Source organism: Saccopteryx leptura, chromosome 3 (genome assembly GCF_036850995.1).
Source record: "Saccopteryx leptura isolate mSacLep1 chromosome 3, mSacLep1_pri_phased_curated, whole genome shotgun sequence".
Classification (NCBI taxonomy): Eukaryota; Metazoa; Chordata; class Mammalia; order Chiroptera; family Emballonuridae; genus Saccopteryx; species Saccopteryx leptura.
Window position 1 is genome coordinate 167,295,672 of NC_089505.1, and position 15,524 is coordinate 167,311,195.

The 15,524-nt window shown below is 36.3% G+C and overlaps 1 protein-coding gene across 5 annotated transcripts in view; it reads left to right on the forward strand.

Moving 5' to 3' along the window:
• Window positions 1–15,524, forward strand: part of EVI5 (ecotropic viral integration site 5) — a 260,068-nt gene that overhangs the window by 176,217 nt on the left and 68,327 nt on the right. For all 5 annotated transcript variants that reach the window (XM_066376780.1, XM_066376784.1, XM_066376782.1 and 2 more), the window contains 2 exons: window positions 808–954; window positions 10,212–10,307. In XM_066376780.1, the coding sequence (XP_066232877.1) occupies window positions 808–954; window positions 10,212–10,307 (243 nt within the window). The remainder of the gene's footprint in view (window positions 1–807; window positions 955–10,211; window positions 10,308–15,524) is intronic.

Sequence of the window (15,524 nt, forward strand, 5' to 3'; positions counted from 1 at the left end):
ACTTTCTTTGAGAATTGGAAAGAGGAACTAAAGTCATCTTCTTCCTGTATCTATCTACCCACTTTGCACCATGTTGCCTATTTCAGCAATTAATACTTTCAAGTTCTGTGTGACCATCTTTTTATAGTTTATAGGTATTTATTGCATAAATGGTAAATTGAACTATAATGAGAGTTTCTAATATGAAAGTTACATATTCTTTTTTTTTTTTTTGTATTTTTCTGAAGCTGGAAACAGGGAGAGACAGTCAGACAGACTCCCGCATGCGCCCGACCGGGATCCACCCGGCACGCCCACCAGGGGCACGCTCTGCCCACCAGGGGGCGATGCTCTGCCCCTCCGGGGCGTCACTCTGTTGCAACCAGAGCCACTCTAGTGCCTGGGGCAGAGGCCAAGGAGCCATCCCCAGCGCCCGGGCCATGTTTGCTCCAATGGAGCCTTGGCTGCGGGAGGGGAAGAGAGAGACAGAGAGGAAGGAGAAGGGGGAGGGGTGGAGAAGCAGATGGGCGCTTCTCCTGTGTGCCCTGGTGGGAATTGAACCCGGGACTTCTGCACGCCAGGCCGACGCTCTACCACTGAGCCAACCGGCCAGGGCCTGGAAGTTACATATTCTTTTAGATGATTTTGTTTTTAAAGCCATTTATAGATTTTTTTTTTTAGTTTTTAAGTATTTATTGAGTAACTTTGACCATAACTAATAATACTAACATTTTTTTTATAATTTATAAGCATGAATGGACAGATAGAAATTTGTAAGATTTTTCAGGCCTATTACCTATATAATCTGAATATTTTTATTATGATTAGAACCAGATCAATAGTAACCATCTTCGAAGAGCAGAACAAGAGGTGATCAGTCTACAGGAGAAGGTGCAGCATCTCTCTGCACAGAACAAAGGACTGCTTACTCAGTTAAGTGAAGCAAAGCGCAAACAAGCAGAGATTGAATGCAAGGTAACTATATCAAGTAGCTAGTTTGTTTTTGTTAATATAAAAATGCTTTTTTTTGTTTGTTTTACCTCATCATTATTACATTATCTTAAAACCAAATAAAGCTATCAGAACCTTTTCCTGAATTTTGTTTGGTGGTTGCTTTCAGACCAGGTTAGCGCATCTTGCTCTGATGTGGATTTTAGGCAGGAAACCTCATTTTCAATCACTTGGTTAAATGCCAGTGCACGAAATTAAGTTAACTAAGGAGTTAAAACTGGTATCTCTTTGCAGTTTTTCTTTTGACCAGTAGCTCTTTAATAAAACCAAAGCTTTTAAGTTCTCAGTAAAAAAAAAAAAAAAAAAAGGTAATTTAGAGAGGTAAAGCTACTTTGCTATGATAGATACCTTATTAGTGGGCAGTGAATGTTGACATGTTTTCTGGATAGAGAGCAAGAGAAGAGTGTGTGTGTACCAATGGGTTGGGAAAACTGTACATTTCTCATTACTATTTTAATAAATTTTTATATTTTTTGTGTGAAGTGTTTAGATTCATAAAGCATGAAAAATTACTTGAATGCAAGTGCATTTTTACCTGAAATAAATTTACAGTATAACTGTTGTGAAAGAGAAAGAAGATGAAAAGTAGGGTGGGCAGAGAGGGTGTGTGTGTGTGTGTGTGTGTGTGTGTGAAATAACTAAAGAGATGACTGTGTTCTGAGTATTAGAATGGATTCCTGAGGACACGTTGTGGGATTTAAAAAATAAACTAGACATCCATCCTTCCATGGTGAGATAGTAGGAATGATGCCCTTTAGAGATTCCAGCTCTATTATTCTATGATAAGAAATAAGACTTTCAATGGCACATATAAAGCTGTAATTCCATCAACTTGTTCTGATGTCATTAAAAACCAAGAGTGAAGCTTGAGTGGTTTATCAGTGTCACTGAAATCCAGAGATGAAATTACATCCTAATTAATATGCATGGCTGTTACAATTTACACTGACAGAAATCTGTAAGCAGTACTGAAATTTGTACTAATTTAAGAGTAGTCCCTCTTGAAGGATAGGACTAGACTATAGTTAGAAATAAAATGATGTGGCATGAGGTTATATCAAATCTGACTGAGATATTATTATGCTGTATTGTCTGTGCTGACTTATTTTTAATAAAGAATTAAATGTAATTTTTTTCATTATTGGCCTAAGTTTTTTTTAAAACGTGTTGATAGCACTGTTGGGATTTAATATTGTCCCTCAAATGCCTTACCACATTTTAATCAAAGTAAAGTGTTTTTTGGAAATAAATATTTGGGGAGTTTGCTGATTAAAATAATTGTTTTCTTTGAATTTATTTAAGCAATGGGCTCAGGTTCAGAATTTCAGGGAATTTTAAAAACTGTTTTGAGATTTTAAAAATATGTTAATTGTTCCTTAATACTTCTGTGAAATATGTTACAGATGCTGACTCTGATCATATCTCCCCTGTGTTTACATTGTATATTGATTTATTTAATCTTTTATAATGCCTTTTGCAGATTTCAAGAAAGACTAGTGTGTTGTCAATCTAGCACCTAGTCTGTTCTGATTAAATGTGTGTGTGTGACCTTGTTATGCTGGAACAATTCAAGAACAACCCTAAGTTTCAAGGAAGTCAGTCCTTTAATTGTATAACCCTGATTAATTTTCATTTTGTTTTATACGATTATACTTTATTAATTGTTGGTAGGTAGTTTTAGTTTTCACTTATTTAAAATGTCCGGATATTGTTTTAACATTAATGTTATTTTCCCTCTGTAACTGAATTTGAATGTTCCCACTGAAAGATGAAATAGTACATGTCCATGATCCCCAATATGAAAATTCCAAACACTATAAAACCCAAAGGTTGTTTTCATAAATTTTACACAAATTCTTTTGGAAGCAAAACCAGATTTGAATTGAAATATGGCCATTTATCATTTTTGTTTATCCCAGGTGGTATGGGTGTTTCTATTTCACTGCTTCATGGTGTTGAGCACTGAGTATACTGTTTCATTATGGATGCTGCCTCAGACCCACTGGATAAGACTAATGTATGGTTTATATACCATATTAAATTTCTGAAATCTAAAATATCTAAAATTTCGTAACACACCTGGTCCCAAAGGTTTCAGTTATGAGACTGTGGGATTTTCTATATAAATTGAAATTTGAAGATTATAGGAAGATTTTTAGATTCTCTACTTATATATTATATATATTATAGATTATATATTTAATATATATCCATGTGAAAACATATTAATTTCTATACCAAATTGTAAAATTCTGTAATAAATAATGTTAAGTGAGGAAAGTCAATCAAAGTGTTTTGCTATGATTACAATATTAATATTATAACTCTCCTGTTTGCTTCTACCTCATTCTCTTCCTGAATCTACCACATACTTCTTTTATTTTTCCCAGGTAATGCTTTTAAATTTATTTATTTTTTACAGAGACAGAGAGAGAGTGACAGAGAGTCAGAGAAAGGGATAGATAGGGACAGACAGGAACAGAGAGAGAAGAGAAGCATCAATCATCAGTTTTTCGTTGTGACACCTTAGTTGTTCATTGATTGCTTTCTCATATGTGCCTTGACCACGGGCCTTCAGCAGACCGAGTAACCCCTTGTTCGAGCCAGCGACCTTGGGTCCAAGCTGGTAAGCTTTGCTCAAACCAGATGAGCCCGCGCTCAAGCTGGCGACCTCGGGGTCTCGAACCTGGGTCCTCCGCATCCCAGTCCGACGCTCTATCCACTGCGCCACCACCTGGTCAGGCTGCTTTTAATATTTTTTGATATGTACTTTCAGAGTTTCTTTTAGGCAAATACTAATAAGTAAAAGTACATATTTTTTCCTCTTCACTCTTTTGCATGAAAGTTAGCTTACTATATATTCTGCTTTTTGCTCTTTTGTGTGATATGTGTTGTAGAACTTTAAATATCAGTCCTTGAAGAGTTTCCTCATTAGTTTCTAAGGTATATTGTTATCTATTTCATGGATGTAGCCTCGTATACTTAACTAGGTCTTTATTGATGAACACATGGCCTGTTCCCTGTGTTTTGCTACCATAACAGAGTATAGTGAATAACCTTATGACATATCTAATTTCATATTTATAGAACTATATCTATATCTACACTTCCATATAGGATAAATTCATGTAAATTTTATTGTTTGGTCAATGGGTAAATATAATTGTACTTTTTGTAAGTTTTACCAGATTACCCTCCTTAGTGTTGCACTATTTTATACTTTGACCAGCAGCAGAGCATTATAGTACCTGTTTTGTGTTAACTTACAAAGTGTGTAGGCAAATCTTTTTGTTTTAAATAGATGTCATTTACATATTCTAGGACAGTGATTCTCAAATAGGGTTGGAAGGTAGTGAGATTATGAGATTTCAGAGAATGATAGTGTCTACTTATATATTCTTCAAATATTTAGGCATCTTCTATTTGTCAGTTCCTCTTTTAGGAAATGAAGATACAGTAGTGAAGAAGGTGGATATAATGTTGAGTGAGATAATAAGTAAAAATAGGTAAGATCGTTACTAATGATAGACTGTGAACTGGGAGTTAAGGGGAAGTGGTAAATAAGGTCCAGTGCCAGAAGGTGGTGTCCAAGCTGAAACCTAAAGAGTAAGAAAGAATCAGCCTTACGAAGAGCCAGGGGAAGATCGCTGCGTGAATGGGTCAGAATTCAAGACCTCAAAGCAGGAAAGAACTTGGTGGTTGAGTCTCAGATGTAATGGAAAGCTTAACGAGACAAAGCCAGTGAGGTAGGCTGGGACTCTACATCTTACTGTGTAGATTTTTTCCAGTCCGTGGTAACTAGTTTGGGTTTTTACTCCTAAGTACTATTGGAGGCAATGAAAGATTTTAAATAGGAAAGCAATATATATATATAATATATATAATATATTATATATATTATATATATTGTTTTACTACATTTGCTTCAGTTTTTTTTTTTTACTTTTGATTTGGAAATAGTTTTATATTTAAAGAAAAGTGGCAAAGATAGTACAGAGAATTCACATATACCCTTTAATCAGTTTCTCCTAATGTTAATGTCTTGTATAACCATGGTACATTTATTGATGCTAAGAAATGAATGTTGACACAATGTTATTACTCAACTATAGATTTTATTCAGATTTTCCCATCATGTCTTAATATCCTCTGACCTGTGACAGTTTCTCAGTGTTTTCTTATCTTTAATTATATGATACATTTACTATTGAAGAATGCTCATCAGATATTTGGTAGAATTTTGGATTGTCCCAATTTTGGAATGTCTGATGTTTTCTTATGCTTAGACTGAAGTATTTTAGGAAAGAACACAGAGATGAAGTGTCCTAATCACATCATATCAGGGGCATGTTTTATTACTTCTAGATATTTTTTATCGCTAGTGCTGTTAACCTTGGTCATTTGATTAAGTTGGTATCTGCCAGCTTTCTCTACTACAAAGATATTTCTTCTCAGACTTTATTACAAGCAAGTTAGTAAGTCCAGCCCATGGTTCAAGGTGGGGCAAGACCATTAAGATACACTTCCTGAAGGAAGGAGTATCAAAGAATTTGTGGACATATGCTAAAACCACCACAATAGTTAAATATTTCGGAGGAAATTATTTTGAGGCTCTACAAATATTCTTAATGTTTCAGCAAGTAATTTTAGCATTTATTAGGGGATGTTGCTTGTAGCAATTACTGCAATTATTTTTAAAAAATAACCACATGCCACTGTGTGTGGAAATGGGTTTGAGGTAGGGTTGGAGAGAGATCTGATGTGAGATCATCGCTTATAATAGTACAGGACAGAGGTGCTAGCTTGGGCCCAGGAATTGGCAGTTAAACTAAAGAGAAATAGATCAAATTAAGATATACTTTTCTGAAAAAATAAAAAAAGATATACTTATATACTTTTCTGGAGAACAATAAGACTTGGTGATTAGATAGATTGGAGAGGGAGAAGATTAGGGGAAAGTGATGTCTAAATTTTTGTTTTTATACTTGATTGATATATTGTTTATATAAAATTAGCAGGGTATAAATTACCTGTAAAATTTAGTGGCTTGAAATGGCAGTTAGCACCAATACCGCAGAGTTTCTATGGGGTCAGAAATTCAGGAGCAGCTCAACTAAGTGGTTCTGGTTCATGAAGCCACAGCCATCTGAAGGTCTAACTCACACAAGAAGATAAGGTTTCTTAGGTGGTCACTCACATCATTGCAAGGTGGAACTGGCTGTTGGAGAGATCACTGTCCTCAAGGGGCTTTCTCTTAGGAAAAGATATAAACAAACACACAAGGACAATTCAGTAGGAATAGTGCTATGATTGAGGAGAAATATAGGACACTGTAGTGGAAATTTAGTATAAGAGTAATGGTTCAAAGAAGGCCAACTAAGAAATGATTAAGCTGAGGCCTTAACAATATGTAGGAGTTAGTCAAGGAAAGGCAAAAGGAATAGCATGTGTGAAGAGCAGAAGTGAAAAAGAAAAACATGGGCCCTGGCTGGGTAGCCCAGTTGGTTAGGGTGTCGTCCCAACATGCTGAAGTTGCAGGTTCCATCCAGTCAGAACACAGAGAAGGGTCAACCAGTGACAGCATGAATAGGTGGAGGAGCAAGTCAATGTGTTTCTCTCTCTCTTTGTCTCTCTCCCTTCCTCTCTTTCTAAAATTAATTAAATAGAAAAATAGCAACATGTTTGAACTAAAAGAAGTTTATTCTAGCTGGAGAGGAGGTTGGTAAGGAATACTGGAAAGATATGAAGCTAAAGCAATGAATGGGGAGCCCAATATTATAGAGCCTTGGACACCAATATAAAGACCTGGAACATTATTTCAATATCTGTGTAGTGCCATTACGCGTTTAAAATAAAGGAGTGACAAGACCAGATTTGAATTTTATTAAACACAGATACTGGTTTGTTAGATCCAACTAGTAAAGGCTTGCAAGAACTGATTGTTAAATTTTCAAGAATTTTGTGGCACATTTGTTAAACAGCCATGTTAAAATTGTTATTTAACAAATTAAAACAAGTTTTGGTAGAACAAAGGTAATAAACATTCAAACTTCATAGTTCTTAATTATTTTGCATTTTACTATTATCTGTGGCTTCTGAGGTTCTTTATACCTGCTGTAACTATGGTGGAACTACCATACAGTAATGTGCTACAGCATATTTCTTCCCAACTCTATATTTCAGCCATTTTATGCTGGCAGCTTGAAAGGAGAAGTATTTACACCACATAAATTGGCAAACTACATATAAGGACTTGATTTATTGTTTTGTTGATTATCTACACCAGGATTTGGCAAACTATACATATATACCATAGCCCAAATCTGTCTGGCTGCCTGTTTTTGTAAATAAAGTTTTATTGGAATACAGCCTTTTTCATTTATTTCTGTATTGTCTGTGACCATTTTCACACTCCAGTGGCAGATAGAATAGTTGTGATGAGACTATATCACCCTCAGGTATATAAAATACAATGTGTCTGTAAAGTTATAGCGCACTTTTGACCAGTCACAGGAAAGCAACAAAAGATGATAGAAATGTGAAATCTGCACCAAATAAAAGGAGAACTCTCCCAGTTTCATACCTATTCAGTGCAGTTCAATGTGGGCTCACACACAGATTTTTTAGGGCTTCTTAGGTAGCTATCCCATATAGCCTCTACAGCAGTGGTTCTCAACCTTTCTAATGCCGTGACCCCGCAATACAGTTCCTCATGTTGCGGTGACCCCAAACCAAAAAATAATTTTGGTGGCTACTTCATAACTGTAATTTTGCTACAGTTATGATTCGGAATGTAAATACCTGATATGCATTATGTATTTTCCGATGGCTTTAGGCGACCCCGCTGGGGTCGCAACCCACAGGTTGAAAACCGCTGCTCTACAGACTCCTCACTGACTGATGGCCTACCAGACGGGGTTTCTCCACCAAACTGCCAGTTTCCTTCAACTGCTTATCCCACCGAGTAATGTTATTCTTATGTGGTGGCGCTTCATTATAAACGCGCCGATATTCACATTGCACTTTGGTCATGGATTCTAATTTAGCGAGCCACAGAACACACTGAACTTTCCTCTGTACCGTCCACATCTCGACTGGCATGGCCATGGGCTGCTCTGCTGTATACACAGTGTTACATCATCATCTGCACACGCGCACATGCTGCCACATCATCCTACAGAAACTGGGATGGTTTTCCTTTTATTTGGTGCAGATTTCACATTTCTATCATCTTTTGTTGCTTTCCTGTGACTGGTCTAAAGTGCACTATGACTTTACGGACACACTGTATTTACTATATGACCCTACAAGGAAAAGTTTTGACTCCTGCTCTAGACTAATAATGCAGATTAAAGCTTAAAAGTTTGTTGTATCTTCAACCTTTACATTGTGAACAGCACAAAATATTAAAGTGCTTTTTCTCATATTTACTATAATCAGAAAAAATTTACTCCTGACAAATGAGTGAAATTCTCACTTTCATCTACTCTCTCTAACAAACAAAAATACTTAGCCCGTGTTCATATTAAAATTTCACTTACTCCTTAGTTTCAACCATATGTGTATTATGGATACAAGAGTTCGGTAAAAATAAGTGAAAGCATTCTGTGAGAATATATTGACTAAATAGAATTTACAATAATGAGTATTGAATATCTTATTATCTGAGTGTTTCGTACTATGCATCCTGTATATCCATTTATATTAAGATATATAATAAACTAAAGCATAAACCTGTGTATATACACACAAATATACTGCTCACAAAAATTAGGGGATATTTCCAAAATGAATATGAAGTGATAAAATATCCTCTATTTTTGTGAGCAGCATATATGCATGTGCACATCAACACACACACACACATGCACATGAACGTCCCTACCTGGGTGCTGGTTGTTAAATCAGCACAGCATTGGCCATATGCACATTTACAAATAATTTAAAGCAGTATTTGCTTGAAGTAAAGTACCAATATCATATCTGAAATACAAGAATATAAATTTTTATTTAAAAGCTTAATTATTATACTTTAAATTTACTATTTTTAAAATTTTGGTATTATAATATTGTCAATATTGTATAATCACCATGCTACATATTTTGTATACTAATTGGTAAATTTCAACTGAATGTAATGAAGGAGCAAAATATTTTTGCATACCCCTTTTCTTGATCGTATTTGCTTTATATTTTGTTATTTCTGGATGAGTATTAGCATGGATATTGCAGAATATGGTTTTAGAATTTTTCCTTTGTGAAATTTTGAGGTAGTGGGATAAATAAGCAGAACTGTAATATAATCTAATTTTTATTATTCTTTGTAATATAATGTTAATATTCATTAGCATGTATTGCTTCAGAAGAAATATAATTTTGAAAATACTAGCTAGCACACTCCGTTAGTATCCATATTCTTGATTAGTCTGTTGTCCTAGTTACTTAAGTGTTTCAAAGTTCTCAATAATTGTTCTTTCATGAAAACTTGACTTTCAGTCACCAGGAATTTGAATACTTTTAATTGTTATTTTTGAAAGATCTTTAGCAGTGTTTATTTACATGAATGTTATTTCTTTTCTTTTTTTTTTTTTTTTTTTCCTTTTTTTTTTTCTTTTTCTTTCATTTTTCTGAAGCTGGAAACAGGGAGAGACAGTCAGACAGACTCCCGCATGCGCCCGACCGGGATCCACCCGGCACGCCCACCAGGGGCGACGCTCTGCCCACCAGGGGGCGATGCTCTGCCCATCCTGGGCGTCGCCATGTTGCGACCAGAGCCACTCTAGCGCCTGAGGCAGAGGCCACAGAGCCATCCCCAGCGCCCGGGCCATCTTTGCTCCAATGGAGCCTTGGCTACGGGAGGGGAAGAGAGAGACAGAGAGGAAAGCGCGGCGGAGGGGTGGAGAAGCAAATGGGCGCTTCTCCTGTGTGCCCTGGCCGGGAATCGAACCCGGGTCCTCCGCACGCTAGGCCGACGCTCTACCGCTGAGCCAACCGGCCAGGGCGAATGTTATTTCTTAATATTTAATAATGGAGTGCTATTATATATAGTCTTCATTTCATATCAAGTTTAGGAGATAATAGCCTTTTTTCATTTAATCATGGGTTTATTTGTTATTTTCTAAAGTTGAGACAGGTTACTGTGTTTATGTTTTATTAGTAGTTTATTATTAGTTTGGTTTATCCTATGGTTTATTATTGGTTTGTTCTGTTTGCCGCCCTAGAACAAGGAAGAAGTGATGGCTGTGAGGCTCCGGGAAGCGGACAGCATCGCTGCAGTGGCTGAACTTCAGCAGCACATTGCTGAGCTTGAGATCCAGGTACTGTGTGACAATAAGAAAGTGCACGTAAAAACAGTGCATAGTTCCTCTTCCCTCTGCCTCTGAACAGTGACATATCTTCACCCTAAAAATGACTGATTTTGTTTTCAAAATTTAATAATTTTCAAGTTTATTCTTTTTATTGTGGTAAAATACACATAACACATTTTAAAAGTGTACAGTTCTGTGACACTTAGTACATTCATGTTGTTGTGCAACCAAACTCCAGAACTCTTTTCACATTGAAAAACTGAAACTCTATGCCCAATAAACAACAACTCCCCATTCTCCGGTTCCCCCGAGCCCGGGAAACCACCCATTCTACTTTCTGTCTCTGAATTTGACTACATGTAAGTAAAAATCATGCAGTATCTGTCTTTTTGTGATTGGCTGTTTCACTTGGCATAATGTCATTAAGTTTCATCCATGTTATAATATGTGTCAGAATTTCCTTTTTTTTTGTATTTTTCTGAAGCTGGAAACGGGGAGAGACAGTCAGACAGACTCCCGCATGTGCCCGACTGGGATCCACCCGGCACGCCCACCAGGGGCGATGCTCTGCCCCTCCAGGGCGTTATTCTGCTGCGACCAGAGCCACTCTAGCGCCTGGGGCAGAGGCCAAGGAGCCATCCCCAGTGCCCGGGCCATCTCTGCTCCAATGGAGCCTTGGCTGCGGGAGGGGAAGAGAGAGACAGAGAGGAAGGAGGGGGTGTGGGGGGTGGAGAAGCAAATGGGCGCTTCTATGTGCCCTGGCCGGGAATCGAACCTGGGTCCCCTGCACGCCAGGCCGACGCTCTACCGCTGAGCCAACTGGCCAGGGCCAGAATTTCCTTTTTTAAGTCTGCATAATCCATTGTATATGTGTGCCACATTTTGTTGATCCATTTATCCATTAATGAATACTTGATTTTCTTCCACCTTTTTGCTATTATGAATAATGCCACAGTGATCATGGTGTATAAATTCCTGTTTGAGTGCCTGCTTTCATTTCTATATGGTACATACCCAATAGTAGAATTGCTGTACCGTATGGCAATTCTATGTTTAATCTTTTGAGAAGTTGCTATACTGTTTTTCACAGCAGCTGCAGCATTTTAAATTCCCACCAGCAATGCACAAGGGTCTCAAATTCTTCACATCCTTCCCAACACTTATTAATTTTGTTTCTTTTAAAAAAAATAATAGCCATCCTGCCTGACCAGGCAGTGGCGCAGTGTATAGAGTGTCGACCTGGGAGGCTCAGGAACCAGGTTCAAAACTCCGAGGTCACTGGCTTGAGCACAGGCTCACCAGCTTGAGCACAGCATTGCTGGCGTGAGTGTGGGATCGTAGACATGACCCTGGGTTGCTGGCTTGAGCCCAAAGGTCGCTGGCTTGAGCCCAAAGGTCACTGGCTTGAAGCCCAAGATTGCTGGCTTGAGCCCAAGGTCGTTGGCTTGAGCAAGAGGTTACTGGTTCAGCTGGAGCCCCAGTCAAGGTACATATGAGAAAGCAATCTATGAACAACTACAGTGCCACAAGTTGATGCTTCTAGTTTTTCTCCCTTCCTGCCTGTCTGTCCCTGTCTGTCTCTGTCTCTTTCTTTTTTTGGTTTACACTCAAAGGTAACCTTTTATTCTTTCCAATTAGGATGCTATTATTCTGCAGACTTAGCAGATGAGGCTGTGTTATATAAATAGAAGTGATTTTTGTAGGGTTCTTCTAACTGAAATATGGATGTGGTCAAATTATAATCAAGGTAATATATATAAGTAATGAGCTGAGCCTACATTCTAATTCATTTATTTAATGGTAATAAATGAGCAAAGATGAAAACACTGATTTAGGCAAATAGCAAAATAGTAACGTGTGCTTGAGCACAGGAACTTATTCTTTGTAGTGAATGCTTGCTAGTGGTAACAACTTCATTTGTTAATTGTATCTGTGATATTAATTAGTTAATTAGCATAACAGTCATATCCTGTTCTCCTGTGGTCAGTCTAAGAAATCACAAGTTTGTTTGTGTATTTATTTATTTATAATTTAATTTATTGTGGTGACATGGTTAGTAAAATTATATAGGTTTCAAGTATACAATCGTCTATAATAATACATCGTCTGTATGTTGTATTGTGTGTTCACCACCCCAAGTCAAGTCTCCTTCCAACACCATTTATCTACTTTTTAGCTTCTTACTTCCCCCACCCCCTTTTCTTGATAATCGCCATACTGTTGTCTGTATCTATGAGGTTTTTTTCTTTCTGCTCAATTCCTTCACCTTTTTAATCCAGATACCCAATTTCCATCCCCTCTGACAATTGCCAGTCTGTTCCCTATATCTATGAGTCTGTTTCTATTTTTTTTTTTAGTTTATTTTGTTCATTAGATTCCACATATAAGTGAGATCATATGGTTTTTGTCTTTCTCTGACTGACTTATTTCACTTAGCATAATACTCTCCAGGTTCATCTGTGCTGTCACAAAAAGTAAGATTACATTCTTTTTTTTCCAGCTGAGTAGTATTCCATTGTGCAAATGTACAACAGTGTTAAATCCACTCATCTACTGATGGGCACTGGGGCTGCTTCCAATTCTTGGCAATTGTAAATAACACTGCAGTGAACAGAGGGGTGTATATTTTCTCTCAATTCAGTGTTTTGAGGTTTCTTCAGGTAAATTCCCAAAGGTGGAATAACTGGGTCATAAGGCAGTTCCATTTTTAAGTTTTTGAAGTAACTACATACTGTTTTCACTAGTGGCTATACCAATCTGCATTCCTACCAACTGTGCTCAAGGATTCCCTTTTCTCCACATCTTCCTCAACACTTGTTTGTTCATTTATTGATGATAACCATTCAGGTGTGAAGTGATCTCATTGTGGCTTCATTTTGCATTTCTCTGATAAGTTGAGCATCTTTTCATGGTCTATTGGCCATCTGTGTGTCCTCACTGGAGAGGGTCTATTAAGGGCCTTTGCCCATTTTTTAATTGGATTGTGTTTTTGGTGTTGAGTTTTATAAATTCTTTATACATTTTGGATATTAATGCCTTATCAGATATATCATTGAGAAATGTGTTCTCCCATTCAGTGGGTTATCTTTTCATTTTGTTGATGGTTTCCTTTGCTGTGCAAAAACTTTTTAGTTTGGTGTTGCACTACCATTTATTTTTTTAAATGTTTTTATTTTAATTGAATTTATTGCGGTTACATTAATAAAATTATATAGATTTCAGGTGTACAATTCTATAATACATCATTTGTGTTTATCGTCCCAAGTCAAGTCTCATTTTATCACCATTTATCCTCTCTTTACCCTCATCTACCTCCCTCTTCTTCCCTTTCCCTTTTGGAATTGCTATACTGTTGTCTGTGTCTATGCAGAGTTTTTTCTTTGCTTAATTCCTTGACAATTCTCTCTAGAGTATTATCTTTAGAGAATCTTTAGAGAATTGTCTGTTCAAATCTTTGGCCATTTTTTAATGAGATGGTTCTTGAGTTTTAGAAGTCCCTTATAGAACATTGTTAGTGTCAATCCCTTATCAGATATATGGATTACAAACATTTTCTCCCATTTTGTGGGTTGTCTTTTTGCTCTCTTTTTTTTTTTTTTTTTTTTTGATGTACATTTTCTTTTCTTTTTTTGAAGTCCAACTTACCTATTTTTTCCACCTGGAAATTGTATAGACACTTCAAATTCACCACGTTTAAAATCAAATGTTCCTATTCCAATTAAATTTTTTTTCTTCTTTTATATCTCAAGTCTTGTGATTGAATTTTTCAACCTAGTAGGAATTTCACTTATGCTTTTTTTTACCCTCTACCATATATACCAGGGCTGTGGTATATAGAGTGTGCAAATTTTCAACTTTACCTGGTAATACCCAATTATTTTACTAAGTACTTGTGCTAGTTAACATTTCTACCAACATTTTACCTCCTCACTTGCTCTTGTAGATTTACCTTCTAATAAATGTCTTGTCCAACTCTTCAATTTCTTCAAAAGAGAAAAAGTCCAGAGTAAATCTAAAACTAAATCAAAAGTAATTTTAATCATTCCAGGAACACTTAAGAACTTCCTTGGCCTTTCTGTACTCCCTGGCACTCCATTCATCTGCCCCCAACAAACATTTAGTGACTTCTTCTCCAGTTTACTTTTCTCCAGCCTCAGCTCTTCCACAGAGCTACCAGAGTTATCTTTCTAAAACATAAAAACTTTTATTGACTGCCTTTTATTTACCAAATCACATCAAAGCTCCTCAACATAAAATGTTTCTCTTTTTGTTATTGCCCAACCTACATCTCTAGCTTCATCTCTCACCATTACCTCCCAGCCTTCCTCCCCACTGGCTACACACATACACTCTTTTCAAAATTTTTGCATTCTTTCAAAATTCTGTACCATTCTACATACTGCTCTGTCTTCATACATTGCTATATTTTCTGTACCCCTTGTCCTCTGCTTTTGAGGTATTTCTGCTTACTGAGTTTTTCTTGGCTAGCTTACTATTAATACACTTAGTTTTCACCTGGAGTTTTCAGTGAACATGTTATTGATTCAAATTCTACTCATTTATTTACTTATTACATAAAGATTAATATTCATAAACAGACCTTTTGTTAAAACCTAGAACTTATTTTTCAATTCTAAGAATAAAACATTTTAGGTTAGTCTTAGTCAAGGAAATACCTTAGATCACTTTCAAGTTCCACTAGGGGGAGAACTCAACTTAGTCAAACATTTATACTTCCAGTTGCTTCACACCAACCCTTTCAATTACTGTTACTCTAGTGAATAAATGTTTTAAGCTCTTCATTTAATAAATTATATTATATAATCTGTTATTTGGTATCATCAAAGACTGCTTTTTAATATAGTTAAGAAAATTATACTTTTGTAAATGTTATATTTAGATGAGAAAATACATTAGATGAAATGCTCATTTTTATAAACACTGTAGCATTATGTAGTAGATATGAGGCTGAAGTTTAGTAAAAGATTCTTTAGTCAGTGGGACATTTTTATAATTTAAAGTTTATAATTTCCCCCATGTTATTGTTCTGAAATAATTACATCTGTAATACTTAATATTCTTTATGATAATGTTCTTCCACCCTGTCTTTGGAGGAACTATTTTATATTAGGGTCTCATAGTGATTTTAATCTTTTTTAAGTGTAGCAGCTTTCAAATTTTGGCTATTTTCCTAAAACTGTTTATAAAAGTTATCACCTAAGTGTC